Source organism: Oncorhynchus keta, chromosome 6 (genome assembly GCF_023373465.1).
Source record: "Oncorhynchus keta strain PuntledgeMale-10-30-2019 chromosome 6, Oket_V2, whole genome shotgun sequence".
In the NCBI taxonomy this organism is placed as follows: Eukaryota; Metazoa; Chordata; class Actinopteri; order Salmoniformes; family Salmonidae; genus Oncorhynchus; species Oncorhynchus keta.
The window spans coordinates 20531638-20551635 of record NC_068426.1 but is presented as its reverse complement, the minus strand read 5'-3'; the positions used below and the strand labels follow the sequence as shown (position 1 = coordinate 20551635).

At 42.3% G+C, this 19998-nt stretch overlaps 1 protein-coding gene across 2 annotated transcripts; it reads left to right on the top strand.

Moving 5' to 3' along the window:
- Positions 1–759: 759 nt before the first annotated feature.
- On the top strand, positions 760–19977 carry LOC118385222 (phospholipid-transporting ATPase ID-like). 2 transcript variants are annotated; one of them, XM_035772182.2, is made up of 28 exons: positions 760–1161; positions 5379–5460; positions 5665–5723; positions 5839–5952; positions 7260–7358; positions 7476–7537; positions 7738–7810; positions 8005–8075; positions 8207–8289; positions 8398–8556; positions 8650–8738; positions 8810–9003; positions 9177–9385; positions 9882–9925; positions 10842–11007; positions 11176–11364; positions 11550–11665; positions 11821–11985; positions 12088–12199; positions 12289–12394; positions 12488–12638; positions 12819–13002; positions 13212–13435; positions 13631–13714; positions 14900–15145; positions 17009–17147; positions 17338–17468; positions 17566–19977. In XM_035772182.2, the coding sequence occupies exons 2-28, from the start codon at positions 5406–5408 to the stop codon at positions 17827–17829; spliced, it is 3588 nt and encodes a 1195-aa protein (XP_035628075.1). In that variant the 5' UTR covers positions 760–1161; positions 5379–5405; the 3' UTR covers positions 17830–19977. The 2 variants fall into 2 exon arrangements, with proteins under 2 accessions (XP_035628075.1, XP_052377058.1); XM_052521098.1 differs by having other exon boundaries at positions 5359–5460.
- The last annotated feature ends 21 nt before the right edge of the window (positions 19978–19998 follow it).

The following is a 19998-nucleotide window of genomic DNA, read 5'->3' as shown; positions in this document are numbered from 1 at the left end:
CATTGCATAAAACTAAAGAATGTTCAATGTTCACAAATATCCTTTTCCATTTGGTATTTCGTAAATGTCTGGAGGATACCTTGCCGTTTCTCTCCAAGCTGCCGGTGTTGAGCTCGGTAGAGCCTTGTTTTATAATAATCACGTGCCCTGAAAAGACCACTGTGCCCTTGAAGGGTCATGAAGATGTCTATCACCACAAGGTAAGACATGCACTCAGTGTCTCTTCAACATTCCTTGGTATCATGTGCGTGTGTGTATTCGTGTGTGTGACCGTGCTTCTGTGGCTGTGCATCCATTTGCCCATTGGCTCATAATGAAGTCCTGGGGACTACAGAGGACCCTTTTGTACTCGTGTCCAGGTTTTGGATTTCACCTGTGGCTCTGAAGCTCTGAGATTCTGTTCAACATCCTCCCCCCACTTTCATAACAATCATCACAATTCCGATGATATTAACACTTCTAGTCCACATACGAGCAATGCCACGTTCTAAAGGGTAAAACTCATAGACTTTAATCAAAATATAAAATATATTGTAACGTGCAGTATGACTGTTTTGATATGAATTCATATATAGGAAGTGGAAAATAGTGTGTCTGCGCATGCGTCCCCACCTCAGGGTGTGTGTGACATGCCTGGTATCCTCTGATCTTCCAGGTCATTGCCCCATTGTTTGTTCTGATTGGCCAGTGTCTGTCCCTCACCTCAGTTTTACTGCTGCTCAGCACCTGCCTCTGCTTTGTGTCTCAACATCCAGGTCCAAAGATCGCTGGCTGCAGTGTTTACTCTAGCTCTGTGCCATTACCCTTAGGGGGATCCCGTTCTGTTTCCTGTAGCTGCCCTTGACTTTGCCTCCCCCACCTCCTCACACCCCACCTCTGGGACTCCACCTGCTCTGCTCCACTCCTGCCTTCTTCCTAGGAGTCTCAGGAGCCCCTCTGGGTCTGCGTCTTGGTGTAAGTGCGTTTGCCCAGACTGAAGCGCAGTTCCGTCTCCTGGATTTACTCTAGTTTAACTGAAAGGGAGGGTGTGTTGAGTGAGAGAAGCGGGTGTCGTTGGAGACATCCTTAGGCCTACTTCCTGCCCGTCTTTGTTGTACCTGTCTGTGTTCTTTTGAAGGACCTTGACTTTCCTGAGGGACTCCGATATCATTCTTCTCACAGGTATGTGACTGGACATTATTTGCTTTTCTCCAATGATACTGCTGCTAACAATTAAGTGAACCTGTGCCTGGGGTCTGTCTAGAACGGGTCTGTCGACAAGTTCAGAGGCTTCAGACATACAGTATTTGGCTAAGGAAAAGCTGATCAGTTAATCAAACTGATATACAGCATCCTAATGAATTTGAACATAAAACCACTGGGCACAGACGTCAATTCAACGTCTGATCAACGTTGGTTTAACATAAGTTCATTTAAATGACCTGTTGCAGTGACCGTATTACCACCACACCGGCAGTCACAGGTCATGAAAACATTCAAATTCCACGTGATCATTTAGTCACGGTAATTAGGCTTCTCCAAGCTCTGATGCTGCTGATGGTCATTAGTAGCCTACCAAACTTGCTAACTGCCTGGTACTCAGCACTCTATTGTCCCTCTAATCACTCTGACATCAATGCAAATGTATTAGAAAATCTAATCAAACAGTTCATGAGAGCGCATGAGCTCATGTTGCGCAACATTTCAATCGGCTATGCAATTGCGCGAGAAAACAGAGTGATGGCCTCTACTAAAAAGAAGAGAATCAGCTTTCTATAGGCTAGACCTATATTTATTTTTCAACTTTCCTAATGTTACGCACATTTGCTTATATTTAAAACAGGAGTATAGCAAATTAATGAACCACAGGAAAAGAGTCCTTCATTCGCTATTTAAGTACGTAGATGACATGTACTTTTTCCAGCTGTCCCTGTTTCGATACAGGTGCATGATAAAGGTCCATTCTAAAAATAAATAAAAAATAACACATTTTATTTAGTATATGTAAAGACATGATTATGTCTGATGGGTGACAATATTAGCCTATCACTTGTGAATGATATATTATCATTTGTGAATGATGCCCAGCCCAAGCAACAATGCCTTTTTTGCAACTTTTTCTAATCATAGTCGCACACTGGGGCAGCAGGTAGCCTAGTGGTTAGAGCGTTGGACTAGTAACCAAAAGGTTGCAAGATCGAATCGCTGGGCTGACAAGGTAAAAATCTGTTGTTCTGCCCCTGAACAAGGCAGTTAACCCACTGTTCCTAGGCTGTCATTGAAAATAAGAATTTGTTCTTAACGGACTTGCCCAGTTAAATGAAGGTTAAATTAAAATAAACACCTCATGTAGCCTAACCATAGGCCTATATGTTTTGTTAAGTTTGTATCACAACTGAAGTGGCCAAATAACTTCTTAAATTGAAGCATTACATGCATAATTGCATTTGCAGTCACTTTTGATAATGGTATTTGGAACATGGAACATTTGCGCTTATAGCTTACTACCATGTGCACATTTTTGCGCTTATAATGTAAAGAAATAGCCTAATAGTTTAACATTTTAAGCTAAACGTTCTGATCTGCTGTGTCAGCCACATTGTGGATAAGGAACCACGCAGTTGCATCCCCAATGTGACTGTCTTCACTTGTAGCCTGTAAGAAAAACCCATCATGTGATGGAGTGCACAGCACCTAGGGAGAAGGGCACAACGGCCACTGGCCCAAAAAAAGGCATGGATTTTTTTTTTTAGGTTGCGTTATGGCCACACAAAGGGGATGCAGCTGTGAAATTCTAGGAATTGATCATCAAGTGCTTGTCAAATTGTGAATGAGAGACTGATGTAGTGTGTACAGCCGAGCTCATGCCTTTCAAGCAACTTTCCAGCAACTTTTTTTCAAATCATCATTAGTCTCATCATGCAGCCTTACAATGTATTAAAAATCAAAACATATAGCCCAAGGTTTGTAGAACAACTAAAGTTACATTAATAACTCTAAATAAAAAATATAGATATTCATATTTCTTTGTTAACCGCTCAGCACAGAATAGCTGCATGTGCGCACACAAATCATTTGGAGATAATATTCTTTCTATTTTATTTAGCTTTGTTCATATTTTTCATACTATAAAATAATGCCACTGAAGTCTATGCAAATCTTGTCTGCTAAAAGAACTAGTGTAGCCCACAGCCACTTTGCATAACCAGATCAGGACCTAATATTAGGACAACTCAGATTATGCTATTCTTTTCTTCTGAAATAGACTACATGTTCTGCATATCATAGACCTGTCTTTACAATAAGGGATTTATTGTAAAGGTGTAGGCTATATTACATGGATTTATTAGACTTTTTAAAATGTAGATGTTCCAAAGGTCTGCAAGTAGGCTATGTGTGGAAGCCAGGAAATGTTAGATGTGTTTGTTAATTAACGGTCAATTACGTGAGACCGACAGTTATTTGCTTGGCAATCACTGGCTGATGAAACCACAGCCCTACGTGGAAACAACGTTGATTCAACCATTGTGTGTGCCCAGTGGGTACTTTGTATCAAAGTGTGTGTGTTCTGGTACAATGCAGGGAGTAAATATTCCCAATGTGAAAGTTTAAACTAAAACAAAAATGAAAGAAATATGGGTGTGGGAAAGCATGCAATTGGGGAGAAGTTTTGGCTTTTGGTGTTGTGGTGGGCGTGAGAGGGTGAGATTACTTTTTGACCTGTGGTTTGGAGTGAATTTTGGCTGTTTTATTTGTGAGTTTCTGCCAAAACAGATGGTCATTGAACTGTACAATTTCACGGTGAAAAACTTGTCAGAGGAAGATACTATAAATATATATATTAATATTATCTTCTTTATAGTATCTTCGTCTGACAAGTTTATATATAATAGTTTCTGTACTTCTAAGGCTTTCTATTTACTTGAATGTAAGGTGTGTGGGCTATGTAGGAGGTTTTTGAGCTGGTGGCGGCCATCACAGAGGAGCTAGAAGACTGATAAGGAGACTGATAAGAGAACTGTGTGACTTCAGGCAGGCGAACATAATGTGGGGAATACCAGGTCTAATGTTCAAGGTTTATAGCGAGCTCAAGTGTAGTGACTGAGTATGGATTATCAAGTGTATTTTGCTCTGGTACAAATGGTTGATAAGGAGTGGCTCTACTACATCTCAACATGGCATTTACTCTACCAGTGAGCATAGAGGGGAAATGTACGACATAGCAGGTTAATGTACATGAGCTTTTACAAGAGCTTCATCCTTAATATCAGAAACTATACATTTGACTCCTCTTTATACTGGACTTAAAATAAAAAATTCAATAAAAAATAATAATAATAATTCATCTTTATTTAACTAAGTCAGTTAATAACAAATTCTTATTTACAATGACACCCTACCAAGGAACAGTGCCTTGTTCAGGGGCAGAACGACAGATTTTTACCTTATCTGGTTGGGGATTCGATCCAGCAACCTTTTGGTTACTGGCCCTACACTCTAACCACTAGGCTTCCTGCCACCCCAGACTTGCCCTAATCAAATCTGTATTTTTTATATTTAAAAAAAAAAGCAAAGTCTCCTCATGGAACAATTTACACTGTAATAAAGAGGATTCATAGTTTATCTTCATGGACATGGCCTAAAATATTCCCAGATTATGGTTGATCTTCATTTAAAAAGCTCCAGCCACAGTAATCCAGAAGAATAAAACCCAAACATAAATTATATTTATGAAATTCAAATTTCATTTTTTTTTTTAAATCAGGCCTACTCCGTGACTAATTTAACCTGTGTTTGTGAAACCTGTTCATAGAAACCAGCGCTTTGTCCATAACTCAACAGATTATCCCTATAAAGTAAATTTGATCATTTCTGTATAAAGCTCATTAGATCACATCAATGCCATTTCCACAAAATGTTTACTTGTGTTCATTTAGATATCAGGAAGCTCATTTGCGTAGGGAACAGGCTTGTGTATCTGTGTGTGCATGCGGATATGTGTGGAGGCGGGGCCAGTGATTAAAGAATTCTCACTCTCACCAATAGTGTAAAACTGATAAGTGGTCGTTGCCAAGGATACTACACATAGGCCTACGTTAGTACAACCCTACAAGGCTCACCATGAACTTGTCATAAAATGATTATAGCTGTTCCACACTTGCTGTTCCACACACTGGTTAGAGTGTATAGACCTGCTGTAAATGAGACCGTTCCGCTCCCTTCGCTCTGTCATAACACGGTTACAATATACTGTAGCTGTACCACAAGTATGGAGAAATCATCATGGTCAGGAAGTTTCCCAACCTTGCCTCTCATCATTTTATATAGTGAGTTTCACTTTGTGATTCCATTATTAATCAAGCTATTATTCCACATCAGCCATCTGTTTCTTCTCCCAGGTGTGATATGGGAGTGATGAGCTGAACATGGGGTCGCTACTGTCACAATTGGGTCTGGAGTGTGGGAGGAAGGAAGTAAAAGGTGAGTTAACTGACCTGCTGTAGTCTAGCCCCAGCTCTGATGTGGAGAGCATCCCCAGAGTTTATTATTTTACTGCCACGCCTGTGATCTGGCTATCTGTGTCCCAGCCCTTAAGGGGCTAAAGCCAACATTTACTTGTGGAAGAGTTGAGCAGTTTATTGCCACACCTGTGATATATAATTGATGTTGTGTTTCCCCCTACAGAGGAAGAAAGACACCTGCGAGCAAATGACAGAGAATTCAACTTGTCTTACGAGTATGCTGTAAGTACTGCTGTCGATTACTCATTCCAAGCCATTGTTTACATTGTGTGTCTGCATGTTATGTTTTCATGTGTATTTGTCACAGTAACACATTCCCCTCTTGCTTCCCATGCAGGACAATGCCATTAAAACCTCCAAATACAATATCTTCACCTTTCTCCCGCTCAATCTGTTTGAGCAGTTCCAAAGGCTGGCCAATGCCTACTTCCTCTTCCTCCTCTGTCTCCAGGTAACCTTTACACAGCCTTTAATGCAGCCACTCTAAGCATCATTCTGTCAATGCTGCACAGGGCTGATGCCTGTAGATATAGTGTATTCGGAAAGTACTCAGACCCCTTGACTTTTTCCACATTAAATAAATAAATAAAATAAATAAATAACTGTCCTCATCAATCTACACACACTACCCCATAATGACAGCGAAAACAGATTTGAAATATTTGCAAATGTATTAAAATGTAAAACAGATACCGTATTTACGTAAGTATTCAGACCTTTTGCTATGAGACTCGAAATTGATGTCCGGTGCATCCTTCCATTGATCATCCTTGAGATGTTTCTACGACTTGATTGAAGTCCACCTGTGGTAAATTCAATTGATTGGACATGATTTGAAAAGGCACACCTGTCTATATAAGGTCCCACATTTGACAGTGCATGTCAGAGCAAAAACCAAGCCATGAGGTCGAAGGAATTGTCCGTAGACTGAGACAGGATTGTGTCGAGGCACAGATCTGGGGAAGGGTACCAAAAAATGCCTGCAGCATTGAAGGTCCCCAAGAACACAGTGGCCTCCATCATTCTTAAATGGAACAACTTTGGAACCACTAAGTCTCTTCCTAGAGCTGGCCTCCCAGCCATACTGAGCAATCAGGGGAGAAGGGCCTTGGTCAGGGAGGTTACCAAGGACCATATGGTCACTCAGACAGAACCCCAGACTTCCTAGGTGGAGATTGGAGAACCTTCCAGAAGGACAACCATCTCTGCAGCATTCCACCAATCAGGCGTTTATAGTAGAGACGGAAACCACTCCTCAGTAGCCAGACGGAAACCACTCCTCAGTAAAAGGCACATGACAGCCTGCTTGGAGTTTGCCACAAGGCACCTAAAGGAACATGATTCTCTGGTCTGACGAAACCAAGATTGAACTCTTTGGCCTGAATGCCAAGTGTCATGTCTGGAAGAAACCTGGCACGATCAAACATCTCTGGAGCGACCTGAAAATAGCTGTGCAACGACACTCCCCACCAAACCTGACAGAGCTTGAGAGGATCTGCAGAGAAGAATGGGAGAAACCCCCCAAATACTGGTGTACCAAGCTTGTAGCTTCATACCCAAGAAGATTTGAAGCTGTAAATATACCAAAATGTACAGTGTGAGTGCAAATGTATATTTCTTCATAGTATCCACATAAGCTCCCTCATGGCCTGGAGCTGGCTGTAGGCTTATACTATATTGTAGGTAGTAGCAGTACTAATTGGCAGCAGAAAGTTGAGTCCCTGCTGGTGATGTTTTGTCTCTCCTGGCTACTCTCAGCTCATCCCAGAGATATCATCCCTGTCCTGGTTCACCACCGTGGTCCCCCTGGTCCTGGTGCTCTCCATGACCATGGCTAAGGACGGCAGCGACGACATAGTGAGCTCAACGTCTACTAATTACAGTATTAAGACCATATACAGAACATGGTTTCTACATAGACCTGTTTTTTTCTGGGCTCCAGATCCTAATATTCCCTCTCCTTCGCCTGTGTAGAACAGACACAGGTGTGACAGACAGGTGAACAACCGGAAGGTGGAGGTCCTCATCGATGGAGAGTGAGTCTCTCTTCCCTTTGTCTTAGCTTGTTTCTCAGTGCTTGGAAAGTGCTTGAATGTCACAGACCACTCAAGAGGTCTGTATATTTGTTGTGTATGCATCAGGTGGTGATTTGTTAGTCAGTGTTAGCATTCTCAAACACCAGATGTCACTCTAGGCTTGCTTTAGCGCAGCATCATTACGATCTTGCTCTTTTCAGACTAAGGAGTGAAAAGTGGATGGATGTTCAAGTTGGGGACATCATCAAGCTGGAGAATAATCAGTTTGTCACGGTAAGGTTGGAGGTGTCTGCTGAGGGTCAAAGGGCAGATGTACCACAGAAATACAATCAGCCAGTGTAGGTCACCAGTCATTCTACAGAATAGAAAATTGGACTAATTTATATTTCAAGTAAGTCATAATTTATGGGGTTTCACATTAACATTCTATAGCTCTCTCTCTTGTCTTTATCACTTTCTTTCTCCAGGCCGATCTCCTTTTGCTGTCCAGCAGTGAGCCTCTCAACCTCATCTACATAGAAACAGCTGAACTAGATGGGTGTGTCTCTGTTGCGTTCATGCATGTGTTTGTGTTTGCCTTTGACACCAAAGATATTTCACTGCCTTTCTTGATTGTATGAGCTCTTCCTCTTTCTCTGTGTTTCTCATCCTGCCCTCCTCCTCCTTTAGAGAAACTAACTTGAAGGTGAAGCAGGCCCTGACTGTAACAGGGGACCTGGAGGATTGCATAGAGAAACTGGCCAACTTCAACGGTAAGACTGGAAAAAAGTTTAGATTATCATGGCTTAAAAGTCTAGATTTTATGAATCAGAATATTCTTAACTGTTGTACAGTCCCTGAAATTCTCTGTCCCTGTGTAGGCGAGGTGCGCTGTGAGCCACCCAACAACCGCCTAGATAAGTTCACTGGCACCCTGACTCTGAAGGGAGAGATGTACTCACTGGACAACGAGAGGGTCCTGCTGAGAGGCTGTACTCTGAGGAACACCCAGTGGTGCTTCGGCCTGGTCGTCTTTGGAGGTGAGTCTCACCGGTCCACATAATGTCAGAGAAATTACCTAAGACTTAAAAAAATATATCCACAACTGATGATCAATCTATTTCCTCTTCCAGGTCCAGACACCAAGCTGATGCAGAACTGTGGAAAGACTACATTGAAACGGACCAGCATTGATCGCCTCATGAATGTTCTGGTGCTGAGTGTGAGTATGACTATACATACACACACAGTCATCACACACACACTTCTTAACTGTTGTGTTTGGTCTTCCAGATCTTTGGTTTCCTGGCGGTTATGTGTTTAATCCTGGCCGTTGGGAATGGAATCTGGGAGTACCAGGAGGGCTCTAAGTTTGCTGCATTCCTACCCAAGCAAGAGGGGGTTAACGCTCCCTTTTCAGCCTTCCTCACCTTCTGGTCCTACGTCATCATCCTCAACACTGTGGTGCCTATATCCCTCTATGTCAGGTCGGTGCACTTCACATATTATCCAGTCATTCACTGCAATTGCATCTCTGTGTCCAAATGTGTTACTTCTACTGTGCCTTTGATGACAGGACTACATCACCATGAATCATCAATGTGAATTGTTTGCATTTCTCTCTCCCTCTCTCTCTCTTTCTCCTGTGTTTTGGGTGCAGTGTGGAGATAATTCGCCTGGGGAACAGTTTCTACATAGACTGGGACAGGAAGATGTACTATCCCAAGAGTGACACACCTGCCGAGGCCAGGACCACCACGCTCAACGAGGAGCTGGGTCAGATCAAATACATCTTCTCTGACAAGACTGGAACACTCACACAGAACATCATGACCTTCAACAAGTGCTCCATCAACGGGAAGTCCTATGGTGAGGCCTGGCGCTGGAATACACACACTTATATCAAATCAAATCAAACTGTATTTGTCACATGCGCCGAATAAAACCGGTGTAGACCTTACCGTGAAATGCTTACTAACAAGTAAAAAAATACTGTATATATTTTTTACATTTATTTATATATATTCATAGTTTTGATGTCGTCACTATTATTCTACAATGTAAAAAATTGTTGAAATAAAGAAAAACCTTTAATGAGCAGGTATGTCCAAACTTTTGACTGGTACTGTATATATAAACACATGAGAAATAAAACACACAAGAACGAACCTATATACAAGGAGTACCATTGCCATATCAACGTGCAGGGATGGATGGTAATAGCGGTAGATGAAGAAAAAGGTCAAGTCTAGCACTATAAGCGCGTATTATGTGTTTACACACACGGTAAGGCATACATTAATACACATAGGTGGCAATCATTCACTGTACCATATAACTGACTAAATGTGTTTCTGTTCTCCAGGGGAGTTGTTGGACTTTTCTGGACAAAGAGTGGAGATTAATGAGGTGAGAGGAGGAAAAGGGTGTGTTGGGTTTATGGATTTAAATGTATGAAAGAAAATCTCTTAAGCCTAGCATTCAGCAGGCAACATTTTCACAAAAACAAGAAAAGCATTCAAATAAAATAATTTACCTTTGAAGAACTTCGGATGTTTTCAATGAGGAGACTCTGTTAGATAGCAAATGTTCAGTTTTTCCAAAAATATTATTTGTGTCACCTTTGGCTAAGAAAAAAACCCGAAAATTCAGTCATTACAACGGCAAACTTTTTTCCAAATTAACTCCATAATATCGACAGAAACATGGCAAACGTTGTTTTAGAATCAATCCTCAAGGTGTTTTTCACATATCTATTCGATGATAAATCACTCGTGGCAGTTTGGTTTCTCCTCTGAACAAAATGGAAAAATGCACGCACCTGGAGATTACGCAATAGTTTCGACGGAGGACACCGAGCGGACACCTGGTAAATGTAGTCTCTTATGGTCAATTTTCCAATGATATGCCTACAAATACGTCACAATGCTGCAGACACCTTGGGGAAACGACAGAAAGTGTAGGCTCATTCCTTGCGCATTCACAGCCATATAAGGAGACATTGGAACACAGCGCATTCAAAATCTGGCTCACTTCCTGTATGAAATGTCATCTCGGTTTCGTCTGTAGCATTAGTTCTGTGGCACTCACAGACAATATCTTTGCAGTTTTGGAAACGTCAGAGTGTTTTCTTTCCAAAGCTGTCAATTATATGCATAGTCGAACATCTTTTCATGACAAAATAGCTTGTTTAAAACGGGAACGTTTTTCATCCAAAAATGAAATACTGCCCCCAGAGGTTCAAGAGGTTAAGGCCCTTTCTTTGGCAATAAATCCTTACATTCCGTGGCACTAACATTCCTAACCCTCACTCACTCTCTGGTAGAAAACAGAGAAGGTGGACTTCTCTTGGAACAACCTGGCCGACCCAAAGTTCTGTTTCCATGACCACAGCCTAGTGGAGGTGGTGAGGGAGGGCAACCCCGAGGTGCAGGCCTTCTTCCGCCTGCTTGCGTTGTGCCACACCGTCATGCCCGAGGAGAAGAAGGAGGGTGAGAAAGTGACTCCTGCTGGATTCATATGTTATTGCATTGGTGTGGGTGACTAAAGACTGCGGCTTGAGGTAGAAGTTTCACAGTGGTTGGGAGAACAACTTCTACCTACTCCATAAACTAGACAATGCGACTAGTAAATATCTTCCAATTATTGTGATCTTCTAGGTGAATTGTACTACCAGGCCCAGTCACCAGACGAGGGAGCTCTGGTCACAGCAGCCAGGAACTTTGGCTTTGTGTTCCGCTCTCGTACGCCAGAGAGCATCACTGTAGTGGAGATGGGAGAGCTGGTCACCTACGAGCTGCTGGCTGTACTGGACTTCAACAACGTCCGCAAGAGGATGTCGGTCATCGGTGAGTCCAACAAACACTAACCGTTACGCCTTTAGAATTCTAGGGGAATATGTTCTGAAACTGTAGCTATTTAGAATTATCTGAATGATATGTGAAGCTTGTTCAAACATTGATGGCTTTATTGTAACCGATTGACATTGAGATTTAAGTTGACTAAACCTGATTATGTGTTGTGTGGCCCCTAGTCCGCAGTCCGGAGGGCAAGCTGACTCTTTACTGTAAGGGAGCAGACACCATCATATTTGAGAGACTGAACCCTTCTTGCAGCAAACTAAAGGAGGTCACCACCGAACACCTCAATGTGAGTAACCAGCTTCTCTGTGTCCGAGAATTCTGTATTTTTTGTGGAGCGTGCGAATATATGAAAAATCTTACACAAGATGAACTACATCCTGTATGTCCAACTCTGTACCCGTGTGTTAGATCCTAACTCTAATGTAACTGTTCCATTGACAGGAGTATGCTGGGGATGGTCTGCGTACGCTGGCTCTGGCCTACAAGGACATAGACCCAAAGTATATGGAGGAGTGGAAACTGCGCCACCATGAGGCCAGCACTGCCATGGACGAGAGGGAGGAGAAGTTGGATGCGCTGTATGAGGAGATCGAGAAAGGCCTGCTGGTGGGTACTACAGACAAAAGTATCATTACAATGTCCTACAAGACAATCCACGAGCACAATATCAACTGAATCTTTCATGTTTGTACCGGTATGTGTGTGTAGCTGTTAGGATCCACTGCAGTAGAGGATAAGCTACAGGATGGAGTGCCTCAGACCATTGAGCAGCTCTCCAAAGCCGACATCAAGATCTGGGTGCTCACTGGAGACAAGCAAGGTGGGTTATCTTCCTTAGAATATACTATCAATAGGCTACAATAGTTTTCTCTGGCGCACCTTGATACTCTTTTCTCTCTGTCGGAACAGAAACGGCAGAGAACATTGGCTACTCCTGCAACATGTTGCGAGAGGAGATGACTGAAGTGTTCATCGTGTCGGCAAACACAGCAGAGGAAGTCAGAAAGGAGCTCCAGTGAGTCCACGGACAGACTATTGTCAATCACTTTCGTAGCTTGACGCACCACAGTAAGGGGACATGTAAACGTATCTCTCTCTCCCTGACCAGGACCGCAAGGAGGAAGATGAGACCTGATGGACCAGAGGAGCCTACAGTCACGAAGAGTAGAAGTGGCCTGTTTTGTCTTTTAAAGACAGAGACGGTGGCAGATGAATCAGTGGATGGAGAGTACGCTATGGTGATTAACGGACACAGTCTGGTAAGGACAAGGACTCACAGGACAAGTTACTGGAAACATAAAACTTATATTCTGATTTGACATATGTTGTAATCACTTTTCATAATCTCTGTTCCAATCTCTGTTTCATTCATTTATCTGTCTTTCCACTACTCCCTCTCCCCTCCCCCTCTCCTCCATCTCCCCTTCCTCTCCACCCAGGCCTTTGCCCTGGAGAAGGACATGGAGATGGAGCTGCTGCGGACAGCGTGTATGTGTCAGACGGTGATCTGCTGCAGGGTGACTCCACTGCAGAAAGCCCAGGTGGTGGAGCTGGTGAAGAAGTACAAGCAGGCTATCACTCTGGCCATCGGTGACGGCGCCAACGACGTCAGCATGATCAAGGGTAGGGCTGCTTGATCAAGGGTCAAGCAGCTCCGATTATGAGCTGCTTGATCACTGTGAAGGTGTTGAAGGATCCTGATTCTTGATGCTAAATGTTTGACTGCTGTTATGATTCCTCTAATCAACTCATACACACACGCATCCTCTCCATCTCTCTCCCACCACCCCTCTCCCTCTCTCTTGCCCTCCCTTCCTCTCTCCCCCCTCTAGCTGCTCATATAGGAGTAGGTATATCAGGTCAGGAGGGAATGCAGGCGGTGCTCTCCAGTGACTTCTCCTTCGCTCAGTTCCGCTACCTGCAGCGCCTCCTTCTGGTGCACGGCCGCTGGTCCTACCTGAGGATGTGCAAATTCCTGCGTTACTTCTTCTACAAGAATTTCACCTTCACCTTCGTCCACTTCTGGTACGGCTTCTTCTGCGGTTTCTCAGCACAGGTGAGACACAGAGACAGAGGTGCACGCACAGAGACGAGCAGAAAAGTCATGCTTTAGTTTGTTTAGAGTATGACATGTTAATTCCCTTTATAACTAGTGGCAGAAGTAGTTCCTGACCAGGAAACATACTTGGCTCTAATGGACTAAGCAACAGTCATGTATCTAATGTGTATTATTTGTTGTTCCCCCTAACAGACTGTGTATGACGAGTGGTTCATCACCCTGTATAACCTGGTTTACACAGCTCTACCTGTGCTGGCGTTGAGTCTCTTTGACCAGGTAATCAGGTCTCTTATGTTAGTATGTCAGTAATGTACGTCAGCCAATTATGTATGCCGTTGCAAGTAAGTAGTATGTATGTAATCACATACACTGAGTATACAAAACATTAAGAACTATCTTTCCATGACATGGACTGACCAGGTGAATCCAGGTGAAAGCTATGATCCCTTAATTGATGTCACTTGTTAAATCCACTTCAATCAGTGTAGATGAAGGGGAGGAGACTGGTTAAAGAAGACGATTGAGACTGGATTGTGTATGTGTGCTATTCAGAGGGTGAATGGGCAAGACATTTAAAGGGGGTATGGTAGAAGATGCCAGGTGCACCTGGCATTTTGTGTCAAGAACTGCAACACTGCTGGGTTGTGTATCAAGAATGGTCCAGCCAACTTCACACAACTGTGGGAAGCATTGGAGTCAACATGGGCCAGCATCCCTGTGGAACGCTTTCGACCCTTGTAGAGTCCATACCCTGACGAATCGAGTCTGTTCTGAGGGCAAAGGGAGGGGAGTGCAACTCAATATTAGGAAGATGTTCCTAATGTTTGGTATATTCAGTTTCCGTGGTGGAAAAAGTACTAAATTGTCATACTTGAGTAAAAGTAAAGATGCCTTAATAGAAAATAATTTTTGAAAGTCACCTAGTCAAGTTCTACTCTACTAAATTTCTACTTTAGTAAAAGTCTAAAAGTATTTGGTTTTAAAAATACAGTACTTAAGTATCAAAAGTAAATGGAATTGCTCAAATGTACTTAAGTATCAAAAGTGAAGGAATAAACCATTTAAAATTCCTTATATTAAACAAACCAGACGGCACAATTTTTTTTAAATTTGTGGATAGCCAGGAGCACATTCCAGACATAATTTACAAACGAAACATTTGTGTTTAGTGAGTCCGCCAGATCAGAGGCAGTAGGGATGACCTGGGATGTTCTCTTGATATGTGTGTGAATTTGACCATTTTCCTGTCAAAATGTAAAAAGTACTTTTGGGTATCAAGGAAAGTGGATGGAGTAATATTATATTATTTTCTTCAGGAATGTAGTGAAGTAAAAGTTGGCAAAAATATAAATAGTAAAGTACAGATACACCAAACTACTTAAATAGTACTTTCAAGTATTTTTGCTTAAGTACTTTACACCACTGTTCAGTGTATGTCTCCCTATATATCTGTGTGTTTAGGATGTAAATGATCGGTGGAGTTTCCAGTACCCCAAGCTCTACGCCCCAGGCCAGCTCAACCAGTACTTCAGTAAGAGGGCCTTTGTCTACACAGTGTTACACAGTGGCTACAGCTCCCTAGTCCTCTTCTTCATTCCCTGGGCAGCCATGTACGACACGGTCCGAGACGATGGCAAAGACATTGTGGACTATCAGTCCTTCGCCCTGCTGGCCCAGACCTGCCTGCTCATCGCCGTCAGTATACAGGTAAGGAGAAGGGAGAAGAAGGGAAATAACATGTGTACTTAAGTTATCGAATTTGGGCATGTGTGGTATCAAACATACAGTTGAAGTCGGGAGTTTACATAAACTTAGGTTGGAGTCATTAAAACTTGTTTTTCAACCACTCTACAAATTTCTTGTTAACAAACTATAGTTTTGGCAAGTCAGTTAGGACATCTACTTTGTGCATGACACAAGTCATTTTTCCAACAATTGTTTACAGACAGATTATTTCACTTATAATTCACTGTATCACAATTCCAGTGGGTCAGAAGTTTACATACACTAAGTTGACTGTGCCTTTAAACAGCTTGGAAAATTCCAGAAAATGATGGCTTTAGAAGCTTCTGATAGGCTAATTGACGTCATTTGAGTCAATTGGAGGTGTATGTATTACAAGGCCTACCATCAAACTCAGCGCCTCTTTGCATGAGATCATGGGGAAAATCAAAAGAAATCAGACAAGACCACAGAATTTGTTTTGTAGACCTCCACAAGTCTGGTTCATCCTTGGGAGCAATTTCCAAATGCCTGAAGGTACCATGTTCATCTGTACAAACAATAGTACGCAAGTATAAACACCATGGGACCATGCAGTCATCATACCGCTCTGGAAGGAGACGCGTTCTGTCTCCTAGAGATGAACAAACTTTGGTGCGAGAAATGCAAATCTATCCCAGAACAACAGCAAAGGACCTTGTGAATATGCTGGAGGAAACGGGTACAAAAGTATCTATATCGACAGTAAAACGAGTCCTATATCGACATAACCCGAAAGGCCACTCAGCAAGGAAGAAGCCACTGCTCCAAAACCGCCAAAGAAAAGCCAGACTACGGTTTGCAACTGCACATGGGGACAAAGATCGTACTTTTTGGAGAATTGACCTCTGGTCTGATGAAACAAAAATCAAACTGCTTGGCCATGATGACCATTAGTATGTTTGAAGGAAAAAGTGGGAGGCTTGCAATCCGAAGTACACCATCCCAACCGTGAAGCACGGGGGTGGCAGCATCATGTTGTGGGGGTTCTTTGCTGCAGGAGGGACTGGTACACTTCACATAATAAATGGCACCACGAGGAAAGAAAATTATGTGGATATATTGAAGCAGCATCTCAAGACATCAGTCAAAAAGTTAAAGCTTGGTCGCAAATGGGTCTTCCAAATGGACAATGTCCCCAAGCATACTTCCAAAGTTGTGGCAAAATGGCATAAGGACAACAAAGTCAAGGTATTGGAGTGGCCATCACAAATCCCTGACATCAATCCTATAGAAAATGTGTGGGCAGAACTGAAAAAGCGTGTGTGAGCAAGGAGGCCTACAAACCTGACTCAGTTACACCAGCTTTGTAAGGAGGAATGGGCCAAAATTCATCCAACTTATTGTGGGAGGTTTGTGGAAGTATTTTAAGAATGAGTGATGTCCAGAAATCATTTTTACTGTCCTAATTTTTTGTGTTGGCATCTCGGTTTTCTTTGAAGTCGGAAACATTTAACCCAAGTTAAACAATTTAAAGGCAATGCTATCAAATACTAATTGAGTGTATGTAAAATTGACTCACTGGGAATGTGATGAATGTTGTAAAAGCTGAAATAAATCATTCTCACTTCTATTATTCTGACATTTCACTTTCTTAAAGTAAAGTGGTGATCCTAACTGACCTAATTCTTACTAGGATTAAATGTCAGGAATGTGAAAAACTGATTTTAAATGTATCTGGCTAAGGTGTATGTAAACTTCCGACTTCAACTGTACACATACACACTCTGGACTAATGTAGAAGGCATCTCTCTAAACACATACACACAGTAACAGCGTCTGAGGTAGCTGCATGTGTCTTTGTTAAAGCTGGGTCTGGACACCCACTATTGGACATCAGTGAACCAGTTCTTCCTGTGGGGCAGTCTGTGTGTGTACTTTGCTGTCATATTCACCATGTACAGCAATGGCATGTTTCTCATCTTCACCTCCTCCTTCCCCTTCATTGGTGAGTAGTACCACTCAGCACCCATCCATCCACCTCCTCTCCCTTCATCATTCATGTCTTTCTATCTGAACATTTGGTCAGTGACACTATCTGTAACTGTTTGTTACAGTATCTGTGACTATGTAGGTGAGTGTCTGTCGCAGCAATCATCATCTGAATACATGTTGTGATGCTATACTCTATGTAACAGGCACAGCCAGGAACTCCCTGAACCAGCCCAATGTGTGGCTGACTATGCTACTCACCTCCATCCTCTGTGTGCTTCCTGTGGTGGCATATCGCTTCCTCCGCATCCTGCTGTGGCCCACTGTCAACGACAAGGTCAGATGTCAAGGGTTAACTCCTTTGTAATTGGCATTGAAGATTCACAAATGATTACTTCTCCTTCACTCTCTCTCATGCCTCCTCCTCCCTCTAGGTGAGGTACAAGGTGAGACAGGACAAGGTGTTACCCCCTGCCCCTCGCCGTGTCCAAGCCCGCCGCGTCAGTACCCGCCGGTCAGGCTACGCCTTCTCCCACGCCCAGGGCTACGGTGACCTGGTGACCTCAGGCAGATTCCTGCGGTGGACCCCGAAGAGCCGGCCAGCCCTTTTCTCCCAGACAGACTCCCCATTGGCCCAGACCCAGCCTCAGTTCTACCGCACTATCAATGAGGGGGGGGAGCCACCACTGAGTCCCTAGGAGTGATGACCTAACAGAGCACACAGTGTTCTGGCCATTCAGTCTGAAAATCCTCAATCTATTCCTAAAAGAAAAATCAAATGTCAATCAGCCATGTTTCTGTGAAACACTTCCACTGTTGCTAGGATGTGTAACATTCTTCTGGATGAAAAGTACAAGGACAACCCCAAGCCTAAATTCAGCCAGGTTTATTTTCAAGACGTATGTATGTGGAAGTACTGTACTTGTAACTGTAAAGAAAAAAGTATTGGTAATACAGCAACAAAATCATGCTGGGCAAAAGTCCAAAATGATCATTATGGTACAATGGTCATAGTGGTGGTTGGTGCCGTTTATGATTAGGGAGGACAATTTTTTTTATGGCCTTATTTCTATTACAGCATACTATTGGATGACTGTCATTCATATTCCATTCACCCAGCTCAATGTGAAATCTATAGGTTTAGGTTGCTACATCATACTCTAATTTTCCCTATACCCATCATGAGGCTGCTACAACCTAGCCTCGGTGCACATGTCAAAATACAAATGGGAGTAATCAAGGTGACAGACAGTGCCTGCATCTAGCTGATCTAGGGTGTAATCATTAGTTCAAACCGTTGCAAACGAGAATTTCTATTGGACAAATTCTGGTAGGTTTATTCCCGTTCCGTTTGCTTCTGTTTAAGATACGTTTTTCAACAGAATTAGCTGAATTAATACACCCCTGATCACTCGCACACACAGCTCACTTTCATAGCAGCCACATACAAACAGCATCATCACTTTGCTCGTTGTATAAATCTTTCTCGCTTCTATGCGCTCTCCTCCTCTCACCTTTTCCCTTCGCTTGTGGACTTCAGTGCACAACACAACAGTTGTCAGTGACCAGTCAAAAAAAACTTTCCAAGCCAAAGCTTCATACCATAACCACTAAACCGCTTCATACAGCCTACATCGTTGTCACCATATTAGCTTACATCATAGTCAACATAGCTACTAGAAATAACGTGTTAGTAAACCCGCTACACTCGCACAGTACAGTGTACAGCAAGCAGTTTAGCAGTTACACCGGTGGGCCCCGGTGACAATATAAAAAAAACAAAAACTTACCTAGACTTGGAAGAGTTTCAGTGTTGGATAGCCTTAGCCAGCTAGCTAACATAAGTAACATTCCTCTCTGTTTGAGCCAGGTGTTTAAGTAGGCTAAATTAAATAGCTGCATTATCTAGAAAGTGAACAAATATGCAGCTCTATCTCTCTGCTGCTTCTTATTTTTTTAAGATTTTTTTTTTCCAAAACTGTTCAACTATTGTCTTTCTCTTTGAGTCAACTACTCACCACATTTTATGCACTACAGGGCTAGCTTATGTTTTCACTCCAAGATTCATTCTCTGATCCATTGATTGGATGGGCAACATGTCAGTTCATGCTGCAAGAGCTCTGATTGGTTGGAGGACGTCCTCCGTAAGCCACCATAATAACTGTGCAGGTCTATGGTAGGGGGTGAGAACCATGAGCCTCCTAGGTTTTGTATTGAAGTCATTGTAAACAGACGAGGATGGAAAATAGCTGTCCTCCAGTTACAACATGGTGTTACCCCAGAGTGTGTTGTTGAGGCTACTGTAGACCCTCATTGCAAAACAGTGCATTTTAATTGAGTATATTTAGTATAGTTTGATCTAAAAAAAAAAAAAAGATAACTTTTTTAATGTTTCACCCAAAAAATGTAAATGAAATTCACTGAGGAGAATAGTCCTCCCCTGTTTTATTATAGCTTTAATGAATTGTAGTTATTATTGAGTTATTACTGTGTTATTATTTAATGAGACTAAAAGGGCCTTAAATAACATAATTTGAAACTTTTATACAAACCTTCTTTGCATATTGTTCCACCTACATTGTAGTGTCTGTACTCAGGGTGTTGCATTGAGTTATGCTATATTATTATTTGAGTGCATTATGTCAGTCATAGCCTGTTATGACTGATTTATGTTAGTATACCGTAGTAGACATATTTGTGTAATATTTGTTGGACCTACATAAAGATGTTGTATGTTTTCTCTCAATCATTGAAACACTAATCATAGACTCTCTAAATGTGATTTTAGTTATGTACCCTACTTTTTGAGCATTGTACTGCCATAATAAATGTTTGATATTTTTGTATTCCTTTTGTTGTTTTAGTAG